At 41.9% G+C, this 22,530-nt stretch overlaps 1 protein-coding gene across 5 annotated transcripts; it reads left to right on the top strand.

The window, feature by feature from the left end:
- Positions 1–9,694: 9,694 nt before the first annotated feature.
- Positions 9,695–20,794, top strand: klhl22 (kelch-like family member 22). 5 transcript variants are annotated; one of them, XM_080467175.1, is made up of 7 exons: positions 9,695–10,494; positions 14,385–14,550; positions 14,635–14,958; positions 15,054–15,460; positions 17,561–17,753; positions 17,895–18,128; positions 19,113–20,794. In XM_080467175.1, exons 1-7 carry the CDS (start codon positions 10,253–10,255, stop codon positions 19,452–19,454), a joined length of 1,908 nt encoding a protein of 635 aa, XP_080323301.1. In that variant the 5' UTR covers positions 9,695–10,252; the 3' UTR covers positions 19,455–20,794. The 5 variants fall into 5 exon arrangements, with proteins under 5 accessions (XP_080323301.1, XP_080323302.1, XP_080323300.1 ...); XM_080467176.1 differs by having other exon boundaries at positions 9,697–10,494; positions 14,635–14,946; XM_080467174.1 differs by having other exon boundaries at positions 9,733–10,494; positions 14,385–14,544.
- The last annotated feature ends 1,736 nt before the right edge of the window (positions 20,795–22,530 follow it).

Raw genomic sequence — 22,530 nt, forward strand, 5'->3', positions numbered from 1 at the left:
TGTGTGTGTGTGTGTGTGTGTGTGTGTGTGTGTGTGTGTGTGTGTGTGTGTGTGTGTGTGTGTGTGTGTTTGTGTGAGAGAGAGATAGAAGACGAACTGTTCCATCTGACTGCTAGTTATCCATTTTCAGGGAATCCACAACAGTACCCTCCTCATGCTACAGTATCTTTGCTCCCAGCAGCAAATTGTGGTAGTCTGGCTGGTTTAATTTTGTACAGCTGCAGGAGATAGTGACAGTGAGAGTGGTTCTGGGACCACAGCAGGAGGATAACAAGGCCAGGTTTTCTGTAAATTTATATATATATATATATATATATATATATATATATATATATATATATATATATATATATATATATATATATATATATACAGTACCCGATATGTAGGACAGAGAAAGCAAAGTGAAACAGAAAATGCTGTGAGAGGAAGTGGCCTGTGGGACTGAGCTGCTCTTCATAGCATCATAAGGCAGTCAAAGCATATGACTACACTTCAAGTGAATGTTACATATGAGCGTGGTTGAAAAAGAAAACCCCAAAACAAATAAACAACAATAACCAGTGACTAGAACTCACCTCATCCCCATTCTGAATACTAAAGCAACTGGGTGTAGCAATAGCCCCCTTTTTAGTGCATGCATATGCGTGTGTGTAACATTTGGGGTCGGGTCGAGTTAAGGAAACCAATATCCAGGACGTCATAACGTTTTTCCTTATTCAGAATATCTCAGGTGTTTTGTGAAGAAGTTAGAAGTTAGGATGAAGCGCTAATGAAAGCAACAGTTTGGTTCGACAAGTGTGTGTGTGTGCGTGCGTGCGTGCGTGTGTGTGCTTTGAAAGATCAATTTCTGCTTCAGCTTTATTGTTTAGACAATCGACCAAACATCTTTCAACTCTCTTTGACATGATGCAGAATTCAGAACTGAATCAATCACTGGAAACTGCCCAAGTCCTCGAGGCATGGAGGAAACCCCAAACCATGACATTTCAGCATGCTTTAAAGCTGGTATGTGTTTGTTTTTTTTTTTTCTTCCAATAAATTGGATTTTATCTGCAGACATACTGTCCCTGTTCCAGTATTTGATTCTTTTCTCCAGCCCACATTATTCCAAATGGTTTGTTTGTTGCCTTGTATTTTCATTCATAAACTCTTGTCTGTCTTTAATCCTCCTAATAAACAATAACATTACACACACTTGTCTGATTTCTACTATGCAGGTCATATTTGTGCAAACATATGTGTTGATCACAGTAGAATTGCAGAGGATCACTGTGATAATGATGTTTTGGAGACTTCTTTTTCATCAAGCACTCTCTGATTACGCAGGATTGTATGGTGTGATTCATCAAGTACAAAGAGGCATTTATTAAAAGTCATGCAAAATGCCATTTGCCAAGGATATATTCATCTTTTATTTTTTTTGAGTGCTTTTAAAAACCTTGTGGCTCGTGAGGCTCGTGAAAATACCTTTATTTTTTGGACAGAATAACTTGGAACACTTCAGTCCGTAATGTCCAATCCAGGTTTTATGAGCCATTATCCTGCATGTGTTAACGTTTCCCTCTTCTAATGAGCAGCTCATTGCCAGACCTTCTGAAGAGCTTAATAACGCACTTATCAGCACTGGGCATCACATATAACATTGTGTAATTCATCATCTAAGGTCTCATACAGGTGAACTTTCTGCAGTGGATTAAAAATCAAGGACTGAAACAGACTGGTCTTAAGACTCATATATCAACCGAGGATCCTCGTGCTTTATCTGGGAAAAGAAGCAAAGGCAAGGTCATGGTGTTGTTCTCTGTTTTCCACTTTCTTTGTTCCCTCGCTCTGTTGTAATTCCCCTCTGTAAAACCCCCTGACCCATCACAGCCGACCATCCCACCTGTCTCCACTCGGTCATGTACACCTGCAGCAGATTACCTTTGTGCACAGAGCCTCACTTTTGCTATCGTCTTCGTTGCACTTCCTTATGAAACAACCAACCTCCAGTAAAAACCACCGGCGGATGTAATCTGCATGTTTCTGTGTTTTGCTTACGAAATCCTGTCTGACCCCTGACGAAATCTCCCCCTGCCGTAGTACATCGCTTCCCTCACATGTACCAAGTTGAAGTGATCCTTGACACCGTCACTGCAACACAGTTCTATAAATCCCCGGAGGCTTTAAACAACCCCAGCCAAGAACAAATGCCACAATGCCTCAGGTACCCGGAGATGACAAACAGCCCCCATCAGTTGTAGGTCACGTGTGACACGGAGCTCACCCTGATGCTCTTCTCTTAAAATATGACTTTTGGAACAGCAGACACTGGCGTCCACTATAAAATGCCAGCGCTCCATGACTCAGTCGTTCATATTCACACCTGGACTGTAATAAATTCATGTCTTTAAATATGTTTGTGTATGAATCGAGTCAGATATTATTCAACTAATTACAGTGTCATTCAGCTCTATAGTTTTTTTAAAAAACACCGTTCAGCCCATTATTACGTTTTTCTATCACCGCTGCACTGTGATGTACCAATTGGCAATATTGCTCATTAGTGAGAGGTTCCTTGGTTCGAGTGTGAAGTTTCCATGTTCTCTCTGGCCTTCTGTGTATAATCTGGTTTCCTAGTAAGATATGTCGTAAAAAAAAAAAGAAATGAAGTTCATTTAGACCATTTAGGACCTGTTAATTTACTTGATGTTCATCATATCATGTGTTAATTATTCACAAATAATTTGAATTTGCAAGACACACAATCACTTGACAGGAGAAAATTAAGCCACACACAAGCAGCAACAGCTATTTAATTCATTATTTAACCCAAAAAGTTGTAAAGAGAAATAAAGAAGGAGTCTCCTACATTCATGGAATCCTCTGGCATAGCAACAACCCCTCTGGAACATCACTGGCCGGCCATTTGTCTCGCTGTGGTCATTGTATACCATTTGTTACAGGCATGATAGGACTGGTGCTGATAATTTGTGTCTCGGAAGTTGTATTTTAAAAGAACTGATTAAGAAAAAAAAAGTGTTTTAATCACTTAAGTGCAAGTGTAAATGTAATAAATAAGATTAGATATATAGAGTTACTGCAGGTGAAGATACCTTTTCCATAGGGTTTGATTCTAAAGCTGACATGCTGCTTGTAACTCTGCCAAACATACCGTCTGGATTGAGAAACATGAATCTATGTGCTTTTCAATGTTAAAAGCAGATTCACTTTGATAGTACAGTCCCACATGTCTGGCATTTTGTTTTATCCCTCCTCTCTCGCTTTTAAGCAGGCGGGGATTTAGCTCCTCTATAGGAGAATGGCTCATACAAAATATGTAGCCTGACATGCTCATGAAAATAAATGTTGGCATGCCTTTTAGAAACTGTAAGTGGTGCAAGTGGAAAACTAACACAAGACTGGAAGTTGCATAATAGTCCAACTGTTCCATGTTGCATTATCATATTCAGTCTATTGTTGGCGGTCAGCAAGACATTGTTAGGTTAAAATGATATTAGTTTAATGTAAATTCAGGACTGTGCTGAATAGAGCAATTAGAAAGGATTCTTACAAGCCTCTCTCTTCTATACCCGACATTTTGTGGGCCACAAACAGCCACCACACTGATTAAAAATGTAAATAAACAAATAGTTGTTTTTTCCAGGTAATGGAAGGATAACAGTCAATTACAGCACATTTGATAAAGGTATCATTAATCAAAATGATTCTAAATCACTGTGATTGGGTTTATTAGGAATATCAAATGAATGCATGTTGATTCAAATTTGAGATCAAAGATTGATCCTTGTCATTGGTATCATGAATGAAATCTTAGCATCCAAAACATGATCCATCCCTGTTCTATACTCACCTCATCCAGTTAAAGGTTGTGGGGACTGGAGCCATTGGGCGAACCGTATCGAACAGCTGTATATACACATTATTAATAGTCTGGCATTCAGTAAGCCCTTGCAACGCCATGGCCACTGCCCACCTGCTCTCTGCAAGATACCCCAATCAAATGATCCTTTTGATTGCCACTGTTTCCTTGAAAACAAAATGGTATTGATGTTAAAAAGTGTTAGAAAGCAGTTTGGTCTTGGTTTGTGCCAGAGCAAAGTCAGCTGTATAGTTTAAAGCATGTGAGACTGGGATAGCCTTGCCAGTCTAACCGTGTTTATCACACTGTTCCTTCAGACTTGGTCTTAACACCGCACTTTGTTTTTCTTCCATAGTGCAACTGAAATTGAGGCAATGATGAAAATGGATTCCACTTTCAGTACACACTACTTACTCTTGATACTGTTGAGTGATCTGAAAGGAGAAAGGTCAAATTGAAGGAAAGGCAAAAATAGACATGGACCGCGAGCCTCAGATTGGAGTTTATTAAAATACAATTGTATTAGGAGACTGAAATGTACAATCAATTCAGTGTGCATTAGTCTCCCTGACCCTCTTCTTTTGATTGGTATAAATGCTCTGCATGTCCCTCCTGCTTTCTGAATCCACAAAAGCATTCTTCTCAGCTCCAGTCACGCCTGCTTGTGAGCAATACAGACGTTTCTTTTTAGTGCTTCAGTTTACGTCTCAAGTGTTCTTCGGTGTCGGCGAATGATTCAGAACTTACACTAGCGTTGTCACTGCAAATGAGACGGTGCATGTCACACCCTAAAATAGCCCTCATGCAAAGGGTGAAAATGGAATTCAGCAACAGCACTAAATCATAAAGGGAGAGCCCGACCAGTTGTTATTGATCCATGAAAGCTCTGTTCAATATGAGTCTAGATATCCTGACACATGGACGATGTGACTGCCCACCCACTCGGGTTCTTGGCCACAATTTAGCGTCATCCCAATTAAAAACTGAGCCACCATCCGTCTCATTCCTTCCTGGCCTCTTCGCAAGTGTTGAGAGTGGATGGAAGTAACCATGGGTTACTGTATGTAGTTGGATGAAACGCTTGCAAAATATCACAGGAAATGCACATTGACGGGTGCAAATTAATCATTTCAAGTCTGTGCAAAAGGACAAACTTATAATCTCGGATGTTTCATTAGCAGTGTGGGCAAAGTGTCCAAGACAAAGACCAAACATATCTTGCGAGGGGGAGCTGTCGGATGACAGCCCACTCCGTCTATCAGGGGGCATCAAGTCTCTTCTTGTCATCTTCTATAATACTGTCCTCTGAGAAATGCACAGTTTCCTGTGAAGTGTGTGAAGAAGTGATGAACCTGTCTGTCTGTCTGTCTGTCTGTCTGTCTGTCTGTCTGTCTGTCTGTCTGTCTGTCTGTCTGTCTCTCTCTCTTACCACCTAGATTTTTGCTATACGTCCAAAGCTTGCAGAGCCAAACATACCATAGGGAGGCTTAAATACTTCATCGACCTTGGCTTGTTTTCCTCAAACTCCCCAAGGGAGCAGGGAAATCTCTCAGCCCGAGAGACAGAGAAGAAGAAGAAGAAGAAGAAAAAACAAACCCCCCGACTGTTCCAGCTGCCATTTTGGACAAACAATACATGTCAATATTTTCTCATGTAATTTTAATGATTGTGAGTCCTCACTGACTACAGACTAAAATTAGAATGTTTCCCCTCACCAATAATCACACCATGATGTCCAAATGCATTTTCTCAACTAATGAATCATAATAACGACAAATAGTGCAGTAGATGCGTCCAAATCTCGTGGCAGTGTAATGACCCAACAATGTTCATCATCCAGGGCGAGCTGTGTATCATCAAGCAGCTGCTGCTTTAAAACAGTTGGCAGGCTTCATCAAACAGCAGCACTGTAAGTTGTTTTTGTGTTACAGGATTTTAGAGGAGAGAAAAATTGATCGCTCACTCCACAATCACCAGGCAGCCCCGAGAAAATTGCACCTGTCAAGGTGGCACCTCAGTCACTTTACAACCATCGTTTCAACATATGAATCACAGAGTGGAGAGTGTGTGTGATACACTGGAGTCAGTTCATTACATGCTGCCCCTATTTCTTTGTGGGCTTTCCAGTTTAGAAGTTTGACATAGACTCTTTACACTTTGTCAGCAGAGTTTGCCTTCTCCCGACTCTACATTATAGTTGACATACATTGTACATTAAAAAGCTATCGGCTTTGATGTGTCAAGTGTGTGGACTCAGGTTCATTATATATACAACATTGATGTTTTGCTGCATATTTTGACAGTCGAAACATTCACGCAACATCGGAGTTGGCATGAAAATGATTTTGGATGGGCTCTAACTTGAATGAACATCCCTACTGGAGCTCTGCTGCCACAGACTAACCACTGGACTTTCTTTTTGAAACTGTGGTTACATGTTATACCCATCCAGAGCCGAAAGGATGGATTGAAGTTGAAGTTCATTGAAGCCACAGGACATATATAGTATTTTCCATACGGCACATTGATTGAATGGTGGATGATTGCTCCATGATATGTTCTCCTGCTGTATTTCTTTGAATGAAGGTAAAAGGCTTCAACTGTTGGAGGTGCTCTGTGCAGTATAGAACTCAAGGTCATGTACAAGACTATTCTATGTCTTGGTCTCCGTCCAAGCCAATAACCACATTTCATATCTGCCTGCAGTAATTGACATCTGTTCAGCTATTTGTCTGTTTTGTGGTGTGTCTCCTGCACAGCCTTTCATGATGAAAAGAGATGCTCTTATGTTAATGCACTGGACTTCGGTACTCTCCGTAATGGCCAAACTAGCCGCGCTGCGACCAACAAACACCATCCATTTAGACTGCCTGATGTCACATCAGCGGCACAAACTGATGTAAACGCCGTAGCTTCTGTGATTATGTAAACCTTGCCAGTGAGTGATGTATGGACATTTTACAATTGGTTTTGTGCAAATAATTTCCTTCATTAATTCAATGACAGCAGTGTAAAAAGTCTGAAATGTCAAGTTGCATAAAAGATGGTGCATGCAAATTACTAATTGCTCATTGCTTTGTTCCTCCAAACCTGAAGACATTACGTTACCAGCTAATAAGACAAATCAGATCTGAGGGTGGCTAATCAAATAATTGCATATTTCAGGTACAAGGCTGAGGTCTGGTCATGATGCCAAATGTATGTAGTGCGACTTGTGAGCATGTTTGTCACTTGGGGTGTCTGAATGTGTGTCGGGGTGGTAAAACATTTCTTCACCCAGATGAAATATTTTGGCAAGCAGAAAAAAAGGTCTTCATTTGCTATTTATGAGGTCGATTTTTGCACCCAAGACAAAAAGCTAGTCCCACACCTCCATTTTTTCAATTTCCCCTGTGCACTCTGGTGCAATGTATTGGACTGGATAATAGATCATGTGATGGATTATTCCAGCAGTGGTTTTGCAAGAGGAAAAAAAAAAAGTCTTGTCTACATGACAGGAAATGATATATGCAAATTGAAATCTCAACTAAAGATGAATGGAACGGTGAGAGACGAGCAACATAGAAGCCACCATAAATTGATATATTAAAAAAAAAGAAAATAGAAAAACAGCATGACTTGCAGCTTGAGGAAATCTAACGGGCTGCTCATACATTTAACGAGCTGTAGAAAATCACTTCCAAGTAGCAGGGAAACACAATAAACAGTTGTCATAAATAATAAAAAGAATAATTTACACCTGACAGATCAAACTTTTTGCTTTTATTATTTTTTGATCATATTGTGTTTTACTGTCGGCCCGACCATAACTATTGCTACTGCTGTGTGGTTTTTTTCTAGTCGGTGCAATAAGAGGATTTTCAGTCAGCGCAATAACTGGAGCCACCAAAAATGCAATAAAATAAAACATACATCACGAACTGCAGTCGAGGTGGAGGTATAAATAGCTTCAGTTATATGGCCTCTTTCAAAATACCGTTTACAAAGTGCTTTGACAGACAAGGCAAAAAACCAAAAGAGCAATCTCAAATTAGAAATAAATAACACCCTGAAGCCAGCAGAGCTCCACACTCCCTATGGATCCTGCCTCCACACAGAGGGACCCATCAATATTCACCAGGGTCTAACACACATTATGTATTTTTATACCAATTCCCTCAACAGATCAGTGATTAGTATTCTCGCATGGCATCAATCATCAACATATTGAGAGCTTTGTTTTGCTTCGTTATACACTGAGGTGTGCTTCAAAAGTTAATAATGAGAAATTCTAATTCTAACAAATGTGGACTGTCCAAAGGGTAGCCTGAGTTTTGGGCCTTTCTGTGTTGTGTGGGTTTTTCTCTGGTTTTTAACATATACAACCCAAAAAGTATTTATCAATCAATGATTCTCAAATTACCTGTGTGTGTGTGTGTGTGTGTGTGTGTGTGTGTGTGTGTGTGTGTGTGTGTGTGTGTGTGTGTGTGTGTGTGTGTGTGTGTGTGTGTGTGTGTGTGTGTGTGTGTGTGTGTGTGTGTGTGTGTGTGTGTGTGTGTGTGTGTGTGTGTATACGTGTGTTATCCTCTGACTGTCTGGGGGTTTTTTTCCACCTGTAATGGACTGATGACCTGTCAAGTACATACCCAGCCTTCCCTCATCATCAAGTTAAAAGGTGAATGTGGCATAGAAGTGTACAATATACAGTGCTTGGAGAGGTGAGCTTGTGTTCAGAGGTTTGCAGATTCAAATCACACTGCTGACCATTTACCACTGAGAGTCCCAGAGAAAGGCCCTTGACCCCTGGTTGCTCCCTTGGCATCACTTTGTGGCAGTTCAGTGATCCTTGTATGTGAAGTTGAGGTAACTTATGACCAGGATGGGTTAAATACAAAAGGATTATTTCATAAAGAGGATCCATAATAAATCGATATTTATCCCAGGGGCCCCGTGGTGGCGCAGCAGTTAGCCACAATGTGAAAGGGTCTGGGTTCAAATACTGGCCAGTGTGTCCGGTTTTCCCCCACAGTCTAAAAACATGCATGTGAGATTAATTAGGTTCACCAGGTGTGAATGTACATGTGTATGATTGTCTGTGTCTGTGTTTGCCCTGTGATGGACTGGCAACATATCTTGCGGTACTCTGCCCATTCGCATTGTAAAGCTGGGATTGGTTCCAGTGCCCCGTGCCCCTGCACAGGATAAAGTGGTATAGAAGATGGATGGATGGATATTTATCCCACAAACAACTATGAGTCACTGTCGACAGAATGTTATCAGTTTAAATATTGAAATGGTATAATGTAAAATTGGAAATGTTACAATAAAAAGTAAACTAATTTAAAAATTGTAAGGAAATAAATAGGTAATGTTTAGAAATTAATTCCTAATAATCGTTTACATTTTCTTTTCTGGGTTAAGAAGCCTGATAGTAAAAATAAACAGTAACAAACTAATAAGAATTATAAAATCTAAAAACTGCACTATTTGTTTCTTTAAACGCACCAAAGTTTCATGTATTTTGTAGATATAATGAGGAGTATTACTAGTCTGAGGCTTTTCTAGTTGCAGCACAGGAGAGGAGAACAGCCTCCTCTTGTGTCTGGCAAATAGAGTCACAATCTCAGACTTATTTTATTTTTTTTTTTACATCTGGAAACTGTTTAATTAAACAAGCAAGCGAACTGAACGAATAATGAAATAAAACATAATCACAATTCATACATATTATAAATTACTTTAGTCTAATTATTCCAGGAAGTTGAAATCTCCGTTAGGTTAACGAAAACACCTGATTGGCTGAAGTTCGGAAAGTGGGCGGGACAATACGACGTTATCCACCAATCACGTGTGACTTCTCCGTCAGAAACCAAAAAGTAAACAGACTTGTTTTGATCTGTCACTAAATCTAATGTCGCTCTGCGAGTCACGGCGGATTTAATGTCACAGCAGCTCACACGACACCGTAAAACGGTTTGTTTATCCCCCCCCCCAGTGAAGTAATTTTTTACAGCGCTTAGTTTGTTTGGGTTGTTTTTAGTGTGCAGCTCTCTGTATTTATAGTCCGTTACATCAGCTAGCAGGCTAACCAGCTGGTAGCTCGCTAAGCTCGTATCTAAAGTCAGTTCAGGTTCGCGGCGGAATGGCAGCTGGTAGACGATAAATCACACGCACCGTGTTGGTTAATACATCGTCACACGGCTCTGCATTCGCTCGTAAGATTGAGTGAATCCCGGGTAGGACTCTGCAAATCTGGCAGCGACGTTTCCAACAGGCGTCACCACCCTCTTTTAGCCGCTAGCCGCTCCCTCCCTTCGTACGCGACTCAAACTTTTTGCTGTTAAAGTATGTGAGCGGCGCCGTGGAGCATGTCGGAGCTGGACAGACATAATAGAAATAAAATCAACAATGAAGCCTGAGTGTGTCGCCATGGCTGACAACGGGGCGCTGAGCCCAATGGGAGGACGCGCCGGCTCCTCAGGCCGCCCGGGCCGACAGACCTACCGGAGCTCAGCCCACTTCCGCAGCCTGCTGGACGGCCTGCTGGCGCTCCGGCAGAGCGGCATCCTCTTCGACGTGGTGCTGGTGGTGGAGGGTCGATCCATCCAAGCACACCGCATACTGCTGGCAGCGTCGTGTGATTACTTCAGGTATGGCTCACTGAAGCTGGCCTTGTCGCTATTCTTTCTGCACCCCCCCCCCCCGTGTGCGAGATAGAAGATTCATAATCAACAAGTAAATTAACACGAAATTTCACTCCCAAGTAGACATAAATGCCCGCTAAAGACATAAAAGTAGTGCAAATGATCACAGTTGAAGGACAAAGGTGTCATAAATGCAGAAATGACTCGAAATGAAGAATAAAAACAGGAGGATGAAATGTTTTTTTTGTTTTGTGTCTCAGTATTTACTGCATGCTATCTCTGTTTATGTAGTTTATTTCTGAGCCCTTTATTTGAAGAAACACAAGTTACCAGTCCAAACCTAGTAATCAAACCAAAAGTATTCAAAGCAGTCTGTTTACAGGCAGTATCTACATGCATAGCATGAACAAATTCCTATAGGCGCCTCCAGGCTACTATCTCTGTAAGAGGTTTGCATTTCTACACACTAAAGCAGAAATTTAATGGTATTTACATGGTTGTTCTGGTCCTTCTGAGAAGCAGACATTGCACATGCTTGGAGCGTAGTTTTGAACAAAGTTCATTCTGTTGTATGTCAGACAGCTGGTTGTCATTGTCATATGATTATTAAGGATGTCATGTTTTTTGGATTCTGTCATGTGAAAACTGAGCTGCAGATGTAGATTATAAAGTTTACAAAAGGCATTTTTATTAAGGTCATATCACTCATCCCTCCACACAGAACGGCTCGGACCGGACTCAAACCTAAATTCAGAATCAGAATTACTTTATTAATCCCTAGGGGAAATTCTTTGATTGCATATCACTGCAGCCCTGTTCAGCCCAAATAATCTTACAAACCTCTGAAAATGACAATATCTTTTCACGTCTGTTAGTTTGTGCATCAGATCGAGCCTTGATCTCGAATATGGGGAACCTTTGTTTTAATTAGCGTCCTGCATAAAAAAAACAGACGGTTGCAATAGCTTGCTGTGGCGACCACCTGTAAAAGGTAGCAGCCCTTTATAAACTATCGCCATCATTTGGGAGTCAAATGAGGTTAATAATCAATCAGACCTTGGTGTGCTGTTAATCTGGCAATCCGCAACTAAGGTCTAACGAAGCAGACAAGGGTCAAACCTAGATCTAGAAATAAGTTGAGACACAATTTTGCAAAACATCAAACACGCTGTAACAATGAAGAAGAGGACAACATGATACGACGCACGGGAAGTGGAACCATAACAAACCACGCCTGACACGATCAAGGGCCGGGTTGGATGCATACCTAAAATAGTGGAGAAAAAACTGACGACACCATCGTTGTCCTCGACTAAATTTACATTAGTTATTCTAATTGGAGCAGTGCGATGATGCGTCAAGTTTTTGAACCAATTCAATTAAAATGGAAAACTTCAACTTGTTCCTCACTGCCAGACACAAGATTACACAATTATTGAATAAACAAAAACGAGTGAATGCACTGCCAGAAAGGCAAAGTCAACAACCGAAAGCTTCACACACTGTCCGACCGGTTAGGCTCCGATATAATACATAATTAAAATATTTTCAGCGAGTTCACCCAATGTCTGTGGTGCTCAGTCACCTGTTATTATCTAGTATATCCACCACATGACTTCTGATGACTTTCTAGCAGTTGCTTGCTTCTTGCAAACAGTGCCACCATTCACTCGAGGTGTTGAGTAATTATGTAATAACTTCGCAATGTGAATAACTGTTCTAGGTTGCAGTAACAGTGCGACAACACTGATAACACCTGGTCCTCATTGCACGCTGTGTAACTATCTAATGCAGACTTGTTTAATCCCAGTGGTGTGATGTGAGGAGGAATTCACTGACACACCTGTGCTCAGCAGCACACGCCGTAGCTGTTTCACCTGCAGGAACTGTGATCGATTTAACATGCAAAGCCACTTCTATTAATCATTCCGTTCTGCTTTAAAAGCAAACAACTTGCCAAACAAGTCACATTCTTACGACTCTACAGCGTCACCGTGGCTCAACTTTTCTGCCGGTGTTTACTTGCCCGCTGACGTTATGACTCAAGTAAACCTTTCGCAAACATTAAGTAGGTCACGGATAGATATTCACACTCGGATATCACTGAGCGTGACGAACTGGGGAGTCAATACACGACTTTACGGTGCACGTTGGTGGGATGGTAGCCCAACTGCGCAGAGGTGGGAAAGGATTTTCTGCTTGTCTTCTTTGTGTCTGTAAATTCTTGAGCTCTGCTGTTGGTAAGTTGCCCCATAATCCCACTGTAAAGCTACAACTGGCTAAAGACGCAGCTTTGGCGAACCTTTTACAGATAAGCTTTTACTATATGCAGCTGGACATGATTCATTCCTGCGGCTGAAAGGAATAACAATGTGGACTCACTAAGTCCCACAATGGTTGAAGTCCCATGGAGGTTTTTTGACCAGGGTCAATACATTACATTTTTTTATTTAACTTGAAAATTTTCTTTTGCCGTTACTTGTTGTTATTTATGTCTGATCATCTCGTCTCAATAAAGTCTTGGTTACCACACAACTTTTTTTCTAAAATTCTTTTACACCTTCACATCATGGCATTAATAATGAAAGTAACACATTTCTGCCTTGGGAGCTTAACGCCTGCTGCAGTAAACAAACTTCAACTTCACATTTTGAATCTTTTGTTTATATTACAGACAGTTTATGACCGAGCCTAGTATTGTGTCCACGTCACGCTTCTGCTTGTCGTACCCATCAAGCAGAGATGTATTCGGAGATCCTCCTATCAGTGCCTGCATGAACTGAGCAGCAGTTTGAGCTCCAGCAGCTCGTCTGTTGGATCGGACCATGTGGGCCAGACGTCGGTCCTCATTTATGTTAATGAGCCCTGGTCACCCAGAACCCTGCAGCCAGTTCACTACTCTTCCTTTGTTGGAACAATTTTGATAGACGCTGAAGAAGGCCACACAATGTATCGCAGATTTATCGTCGTCACAATATCAGCATTAACAAAGCACATATAGCAGAAGTGACTAAACTGCAGTGGATTATGTGTTTCCATGCATTATGAATTCATTCTCTGCTTGTCAACATATTTTGTCAATCAGATGGAGGTGGACAACAGATTGTATATAATCGTATTTCAACTTTACATCATACATGGTGGCAACAGGCCAGAAGTCTGAAGCACAAAAACACAGAAAATTAGGGGGGAAATAACAAACACCAACAAAGTCAACAAACTGCTCTTCTCCAAGCTGGTGGGAACTGCACATGTGCATATAATTAAAGAAGAAACGCTGCAGCTGTGCTTAGTAAAGAAGAGAAAGAGCACTGATGTTTGGAAGCATAAATCTAATAGCACAAGTGTTTCTCTCTTTATCAAAAGTCAAATCGTAATTTATTACAATGCATTATCTTCTATCGCATGTTGAACTAATAATGTTCTAGTACTGACCACAGCAGACAGGAAACATCCTGCAAGAGCCGCAGGGATTGGAGATGCTCTGATCTCGTCGTCAGCCATCACAATCGGGCTCTTAGCAAACCCATTCAAATCCTGACACTTGCCTTATTTCTTGCTTTTAACAAATCAAGTTCAAGGACAAAAGTGGTACCAAATGTATCCCACTTAAAGGAGCCATGTTTGTGTTGTTCACTCAGGGTTATTGCTGTTCGTAATGTTATGGAGTCATGTCGTTCTCTTAACTTTGTTCTACAAACTGGTGTTCGGTTAACATATAGAACGATCAGACATGATTCCAATATTTCTTATCAATCAAACAGCTATAATAAAGTGTTATCCATGTTTACTTTGTGTTTGTTGTGCAGGGTTTGCATGGTGCATCAGTATCTTGTTAATGGATCAAGCCAACAATGACATGCTGATATATAATATATAATACCGCGTCTCATCAGGGGCATGTTTGCTGGAGGCCTTCGGGAGACTCAGCAGAAGGAGATTCCGATTCATGGAGTAACTTACAGTGCCATGAAGAAAATACTGGACTATATCTACACCTCAGAGATTGAGCTGGACCTGGAGTGTGTGCAGGAAGTCCTGATCGCTGCCACACTGGTACAGGTGAGCCGTCAGTCGCTCGTCTGCTCGCAAGTGCAATTTGTTGTGCAGTTTTTGTTCAGCCTGATTTTTCTTTTCGCCGTCCAGCTGGAGAAAGTCATTGGCTTTTGCTGCGATTTCCTCTTCTCCTGGCTGGACGAAAGCAACATTTTAGAGGTGCACAAACTGGCCGATCTGTACGGACTGCAGCAGCTTAACGCCAGGGTGAACTCCTACATGCTCAGGAACATTCAGACTTTGTCTCGGACTGATGTGTACCGGCAGCTCCCCGAAGACGAAGTCTTCAAAGTGCTGAGCAGCAACGAGCTGCAAGTGAGCTGCGAGAACGAGGTGTACGAGGCGGCACTTCACTATCACTACAGTCCTGAGCAGGTGGAGACTGACCAGGTCTACTTGCAGGTCAGTGCGAAGGTGCGTCTGCGTTTTGTTCCTCTTCTATTAAGTTGCACTCACCGTTGGTTTTATCCGCTCAGACCGCAGTTAACTGTCTTTTTTTTTACCCAAAGGACAATCTGAAGATGCTCGGCGCCGTGCGTTTTTGCCTCATTGAGAGGACGGTGTTGCAGAGACTGTACGGCAGACTGAACCAGTGTCCGCTGAAGGACGCCGTCTCGGCTGCTCTTCGCTACCACGAGCAGGAGGTGTGGCAACCCGTCCTGCAGAATCCCCTCACCCAGCCGCGCTCCACCTTCAGCTGCATCCTGGGCTTCGGCGGGATGTTCTCCACCTCCTTCGCGGACAGCGAGCACCTGTTTCAGGTTTTCCACCCGAGCTGGGGTGAGTGGAGGACAATCAGTGCGGCGAGCACTCCCCGCATGTCCAACCAGGGCATCGCCGTGCTCAACAACTTTATTTATCTTATTGGGGGGGACAAAAACACCAGTGGATTTCGAGCAGAGACCCGCTGCTGGAGGTAAGAGCCCAACAAATAGTTTATCCTACGTTGTTCGTCGCCTTTGATCGCATCCCATCGCGCTTAATTTAACGTCACCAGTGAACATCAAACACATTTTTTGAAGTGAAACCCAAGACTCTAACCAGGGACCTTCTTATGCAAGAACTCTATCCATTCTTCCACTTAATTCTTGACTCATTTTTACATTTACTTCACTTTGTAATGGACAATAAACAGATGTTTATTATTTACAATTGCATGATTTCCCTGTGTGTCCATGGCTTTTCTCCAAATACTCCAATTCCATCACACAGTCCAAAAACACGTGTTTAAGGTTAATAGGAGAACTGAATACCTGTAAATATGTGTTTTGGCGGTTGTCTGTAAATAGTGAAAACTTCTACCCTTCTGACATTCCTGATGTTATCAGTTGTTCTCATGGAAAAGACAAAGGTGGCTTGTTTTGAATGCCTGACTATGTAAACATGGAGTCCAGAAAGCAGCCTTCCAGCAGTGTCTGGGCAGTTGCTATTCTTGGGCTTTGCTTTGTACCACATGATCTATATCAGCAGATGGAGTTTGCCTCGTTGTCATGGAAACACTTTTGGAGTAATTAAACAGCCCCCTTTGCTTGTGTCGGTTTTATAGCTGAGACTTAGTTGTTTTTGTTTGGGGTGTCACTATTTGGGACAGTTTAACTCCAAAAGTCATTTTAATCATACCGTGGCATGTCACACTCAAGGTGAATTAGTTATGAATCAGATGGTTTGTATGCTGTATAGTTACACTCAGTCAAATGTCCACAGCAAAAAAAACAAAAAAAAAATGACTTATATACTCAAACAAAATATTTTTTCATTATTGCAGTCTGAAGATATATTTTTGTCCTAAAAGTTAGTCAACCAGCTCCTGAAGGTTTCTTATGAATAAGATGTGCTAAATGCAGAGAAGGAATTTCCCCAAAGGGATTATGAAACTCTGCTTTCTTTCTTTTCTGACTGTGGCTCAGTTCCCAGAGCGGCTCGCCTTCCCATCCCAGAGTTGGCCGTCTGATCCTCGCGTTGTCCCAAATACTGAACCCCAAAATGTTCCCAGTGGTGTGACAGGATCACTGTAGCCACGAGTGTGGGAAAGTTTATGTGGGTGAACGTGCAGGGTCGTGTGGAGTGCATTAAGACTGCCGATGCAGTAAAATGTTTATATAAGTGAAGTCAATTGAAAAGACCAAGAAAAAAAACAACAATCTACTAATAAGCTTCATGTGCAGATGATAATGTAATATGATCAAAGGCCCAGAACAGCTCCCCAATCATCTTAAAGATAGATGGAAACATTAGTTTTTTGGGGTATTTCTTTGTGTTTGGCAATAAGAGAAATGGTCAATTGTCAAACATTGAAACAAACATTGGAGTTACTGTATAATAGTATACGATGACATTTCATCTTTTTTATTACACAAATAATTGTGTCCGTTTCCACACAGTAAATTTCAACATGACAACAGAAAATGGACACACAACCGCACAACACTGATACACGCACCTACACACACCTTACAGTCAACGGGGAGTCACAATTTTACACACACGTTGTCTTTGGACTGTGAGAGTAAATCACACGATTGGAGGAAACCCATAGACGTGAACTGTTGATATGTTCGCTGTGAGGGAGGTAATAACTACGTGTCCAAGTCAGGAAGGAACAAAGTGTAAAAATATACGGGCTGAATGAAGGTAGTTTGTAAAGAAGTATAATGTTGTGTGGGAGTGGTTGCATGTTGTCGATGGGGTCTTAATGCATTTGGTGAGATATTGTAACTAAAGCAGTAGTGTGTATATCGTCGCAGCAGTGGCTGCGCTGTGGCTCCATAGTATTGCAATTTTACTCAGTGTTTAAGTGTAAATGGTTCAGGAGCAAAAGCTATTAGTGATTCTGGGGGTGTACGCTTTCAGTGATCCTGCTTTAATAGGTAATGTGTTATTTCCCTTCACTCAGCCCTCCCCCCCGCGGAGAAGCCCGTCTCCCACCATTCCGACTGATTGCATTAGTTTCCTTTCAGCTGAGCTCATATTAAAACGGCGAGGTTTGATGTTCCTCGTCTTTTTCTGCTCTTTCCAGGTACGATCCTCGCTGCAACAGCTGGTGCCTGATCCAGCCCCTGCAGCAGCAGCATGCTGACCACTGTGTCTGTGTTGTGGGCAACCACATTTATGCCATCGGCGGGCGGGACTACAGCAGTGAGCTGGACTCAGTGGAGCGCTACGACCCTCACACCAACACATGGGAGTTTGTGTCGCCTCTGAAGAGAGAGGTAGGACATATGGGGGTTGAAGCGTGAAGGGACAAATCCATGTGATACAGGCTCTGTCCACATGGTGGTGCTACAGACTCGTGTGTGGGTCTTTCTGGTTTTTCACGCTTCCCTTTAACACCAACCTGACCGTTTCTCCAGGTGTATGCTCATGCTGGAGCAGTGGTGGATGGCAAGATGTACATCACATGCGGGCGCCGAGGCATGGCGTACCTGAAAGAGACCTACTGCTTCGACCCCGCAGCCAATCAGTGGACGGAGTGTGCAGAGGGACCAGTGGGGCGGGCATGGCATGGCATGGCGGCGGTGAACGGACGCGTCTACGTCATAGGGGGAAGTAATGATGAGCGTGGATACCGCCGGGATGTCCTGAAGGTACGACATCACGAGTGAACACTGCTGTCTGTTGTTGGAGAATGGAGGCAGTGTGATGGGAGGCCGATAAACCGTTTTAAAAGTTTCCTGTTGTTTTTCAAAGTTTTCATTAGGAGTGGAACTTCTGATGGAAACTTTGAGGAGGACGTACATTTTTAAAAAGCTGTGGGTTAATTTATCTTCCTAGAAAAATGCTATTTCTCAGTTTCTCTATTCTTCTCTCCGGTCCAGTACCTTACTGTAACACATATCCCCTTTAGTCGGGTTAAGTTTTAACTTTGAGTGTGAGCTATCAGGGTATTAATCCCAACTGCTACCAGAAGGGCTTCTCATATAAAAAACTAAAAAAGGTGCAATGACTAGCTAATGACACTATTATAACACATTTCTTATTACTGGAGAGTTCCGGATGCCTTCTTCAGAGCACAGCAGGAATGCAAAAAACAAGTAAATAGAAATGTATGTAAACAAACTGTCCTCGTGTGTCAATGGACTGAAGCAAAGGAGGAAATATTAAAGCAAAACTGTTTTAACATTCATTCGATTAGCAACCATTCTATTTAGTTTTTTTTAAATAGTTTTCAATATATCTTTTTTAAATTAAATCTTTGATATGTATTTATCCAGCACATAAGATGTGTATACATATATATATATATAGTATTTAGGAAAAAAAGTATGTATGTAAATGTAATTGAAACACTCATTGTGATATTATTTTAAAATTCTCTCTCACTGTACTCTTTTCTGTGTTTAAAATCTAATAATAATCCAGTGTTTACTGAGTCCAGCCCTGCTTAACTTTTCAATGAATGCTGGTGTGAGCTGAAAAGGCCCGAGGGTTTGACTCTCTGAGCAAGTCAAATTGATTTCTGCGTGCGGCAGACCGTCATCCTCTGGCAGAAGTTAGGACTATTCCAACAGATCCTCTAAAGTGTGGAACGTAATTCATTTACTTTATTTTTAATTTATTTTTCTAATCAGGTGGGCTGCTTCGACCCCGCAGCCAACTCGTGGTCTTTAGTGACTCCTCTGCCCGCCGGGCACGGCGAGCCCGGTGTGGCCGTGCTCGGCAGTCGTATCTACATCTTGGGAGGACGCTCGCACGACAAAGGCAACAGGATGAAGTACGTTCACGTGTACAACACCAACGCAGACGAGTGGGAGAATGGGACGGAGTTTAAGGATCGGGTTTCCGGGCTGGCGGCCTGCGTGGTGCTGGTGTCTCCTGCCGTCATCGCTCAGGCGAGGAGCTGGGAGCAGCGCACCAAGGCGTCCTGGGAAGAAGTGGACATGGACGAGTCGGAGGAGTCCAGCGAGGACTGAAGCCGCTGCGTCAAACTGAAGACTGTCACGCACTTTTCTCATTGAGCACGCCGAGTTCGCTGCACTTTTCTTTGTGGCATTGCTTCCAGCGGCATTGTGTCTTGTTTTTGTTTTTTGCATGTTGACCACTTTGAGTGCCTCTGAACCGAACGATCATTCAGGACATTTCCACACTTCCTGTTACTACTCAGAACTGATCTTTTCGGGGGTGCTCACGCTCGTCTGGCTTGATTCAGATCAAACCAGCATGACGTTAGTGTGGTTCATCCAGGGGACATGGAACAGGTCAGACAAACCGCCGAAGAACGTTTGACAGAAGCTCCTGCCGGTTGAAAAGCGAACACCACTATCTGAGCTCGTCCTTCATTATCTCCTGACACTGTCGCTGCTTCTGCAGTTTAACACAACTTTTCTATACTCAAATCAAATGACATAAAGCATTAAAGGCTATGCAATACCCCTGTACTTTGAAGTATATTTAGCCGCCTGTGTTTGTTCCCCCGAGACTTTCTCACCTCATGAACTTCTACTTTTGACTGATTTTCATCTAGTTGAGCCTCACAGCCTGTCGTCGCTGTTTATTTTTGTCCCCTTGTCAAACTGAGCAGCTTTTGATTTTTTTGCCAGGAGTTAAACTGGATTTCATATTGCACTCAAACTGCTGAAAAAAAAAAAAAAAAATCATCAAATCAGATTTGAAAAATGTAATCATTGTGCCTTTACTGTGGTTACTTTCTGAGCCTGTAGGTTTATGTATTTCTGTGTGTTTAGACGGAGGTGAGTCTTCGGTACTGTGCCTCTGTTATCATAACTTTGTGAAAAGACAGAACTGACCCATGTTGGTACGTGAATAACGAGCTTCAGGTTGTAAACCCGACTCGCGCTGTGTCGCCATGAAGTCCTGATGTCTGTGTCCTGAAATCCAAACCGTTACTGCGTCTTTAAGCACCGTAACTGGTTATGGTTAAACTTATTTAAAATCCAAAGCGTTGCTCCATGGAGCTGTTTGGTAACCGATTGATTTAGATAGAAAATATGTGAGATGACACCGTCACCACTCTGCTTCTTTAATTTATGTTTTTAATCTAATGGTTTTACAGGTACAAAGTCATTTGAGAAGTTGGACAATTGGAAGAAAGCAATTTATTGGAAATCTTGTGAAACCACATATGCAAGATTAATTTATAACTTCCATTAAAAACAAAGGCACATACAGTGTTTGTTGTGTGCATGGCGGGATGTGATTTGGGGTTTTAACGGCAGTATTTATGGCCGTTCATAAGCTCTGAGTTTACCGCTTGTCGGCCAATGCAATAAAGGACTTGGTATTTTTCCACCAGAATTTGGAGCTTGATCTTCCAGTCAGACTTTATGTTGGATCAAGACATGGCAGCAGTTTGAACATTTCTTGGAAAGATGGTGGCAACACCTCCGACTTGCATGGACAAAGTTTGAAGAGTTTCCGGTTTCTGAGCCAATGCAGTGCTCTGCAAAGTTAGTTTAACATAAATCTTTGGTTTAATGTCACAGGGAATGTATCTGAACTCTTCTTCATGCACGTTAATGTTTTTATTTATTTATTTTTTAACTGCTTGCTCCTTTTTGGCCCAAACTGAGCTTGTGTTGTGGTTACCCTTTAATTTAATTCGGCTCAGTTCCATAAGTATAAAGTCCTCACAGCTGGTTGTCTCCCTGTTTGAACTCCTGACGCTGGTGGTTTCGCTGCCTCGTGCCTTTTTTTATTCCACCCAGTCTCCACTAGTTCCTCTCCATTTGGCCGTAGACTCCCATCAGCTTTATGAAGGCTGACTGCTGCTTTCCTCTGTGGCTGTTTCATCTGCATCTGTTACCCCCCACCGACTCTGAGTGAGTGCGCCCCCACCCCCGCCCCCTCTTCTTTCACACTATTGTGCCAGCCCCCAGCATCTTGTCTGCTATAGGATCTGCTGACACCAGCTCTGGACATCCAGGGTCAACAATGAGTTGTGTTTGTGTTGCGGTCTTTCGACTGTCAGGCTGTAATGCCACCCCGAGGAACACTTAAGACATATGTCATGCACTTAACAAAGACAGCCAGCGTTCACCAAACATCTCAGTGCAGGTCGATCTCGTGCTCTTTGCGAGACCATTATCGGCGCCATTAAAAGGCCCGCCGTTGCCATCGTTGTGCTGCTATTGCTGATTAAACCCCGAGGAGTTGGGGAAGTGAAGACCAATTCATACTTTCAGCATTAAACTCAATCGGACCCTCCACAGTGATTTACTGAAGGCATTCTCAATGATCCCCTGTGTCCGGCAGTGACTATACTTTTACGCCTGTTGCGTGACGGTGAGGTCAGAGCCTGTGAAAATATAGAAGTAACAGATTTATAGGTGAATATGACGGTAAACAAAAACAACAATCTATGTCCATGCTGGTCCAGTAATACATTACCCAGGTCCAAAAGGAACTTTTGGCATTAAAATGTTAATAAAAAAAATGACCAGCTAGAGAGATTTGTTAGCAGCCAGAAACAATACATTGCTTTAATGACTGAAGTATGTTTATGTTATTTAGCGTGTCATGTTGGTTTCAAATATAGGGTATGGTAATATATGGACGCATCAGATTTTGATGCAGTGGAAACTCAGCATCTCCGACAAAGACGTGGGTTGATGACATCTGTGCCTGGAAGGTTGTCAGGCACAGATTACTTAAATAAAAATGTATTAAAATTGGAAAGACATAAATGTTTCATCAATTGATCAAAATACCAGTATATTTTATGTATTTTAAAAAAAAAAGCATGTAATAATAATTTTAATTATGAAGAGGTGTTGCACTACTTTATGAATTTATTTTATCTGTCGACTTGCAACTTGTCAAATCCATTGCTTTGGTCTGAAGAGTTTGCAGGCACTTTCTAGGGAGTTGGTAATGGTGACAGATATTAATAGTAATGCATTTTATTTTTTAACGCACTTTACAAATAATTCTCAAAGGGCTAAAACTGAAGAAAAAAAGAACAAAAAATAAAATCATATAAAATCAGAAAAAGAGGCACAGGCCTTTGTAAATAAAAAAAGTGTTAAGACC

The sequence above is a fragment of the Lipophrys pholis genome, assembly GCF_963383615.2.
Source record: "Lipophrys pholis genome assembly, chromosome: 7".
Taxonomy (NCBI): Eukaryota; Metazoa; Chordata; class Actinopteri; order Blenniiformes; family Blenniidae; genus Lipophrys; species Lipophrys pholis.

Excerpts from the sequence above, each read along its gene's own strand:
- klhl22 (XM_080467173.1), top strand. The coding sequence starts at position 10,253 with ATGAAGCCTGAGTGTGTCGCCATGGCTGACAACGGGGCGCTGAGCCCA. Across the intron at positions 15,461-17,560 it reads GCAGAGACCCGCTGCTGGAG|GTACGATCCTCGCTGCAACA; the intron begins GTAAGAGCCCAA and ends TGCTCTTTCCAG. Across the intron at positions 18,129-19,112 it reads ACCGCCGGGATGTCCTGAAG|GTGGGCTGCTTCGACCCCGC; the intron begins GTACGACATCAC and ends TTTTCTAATCAG.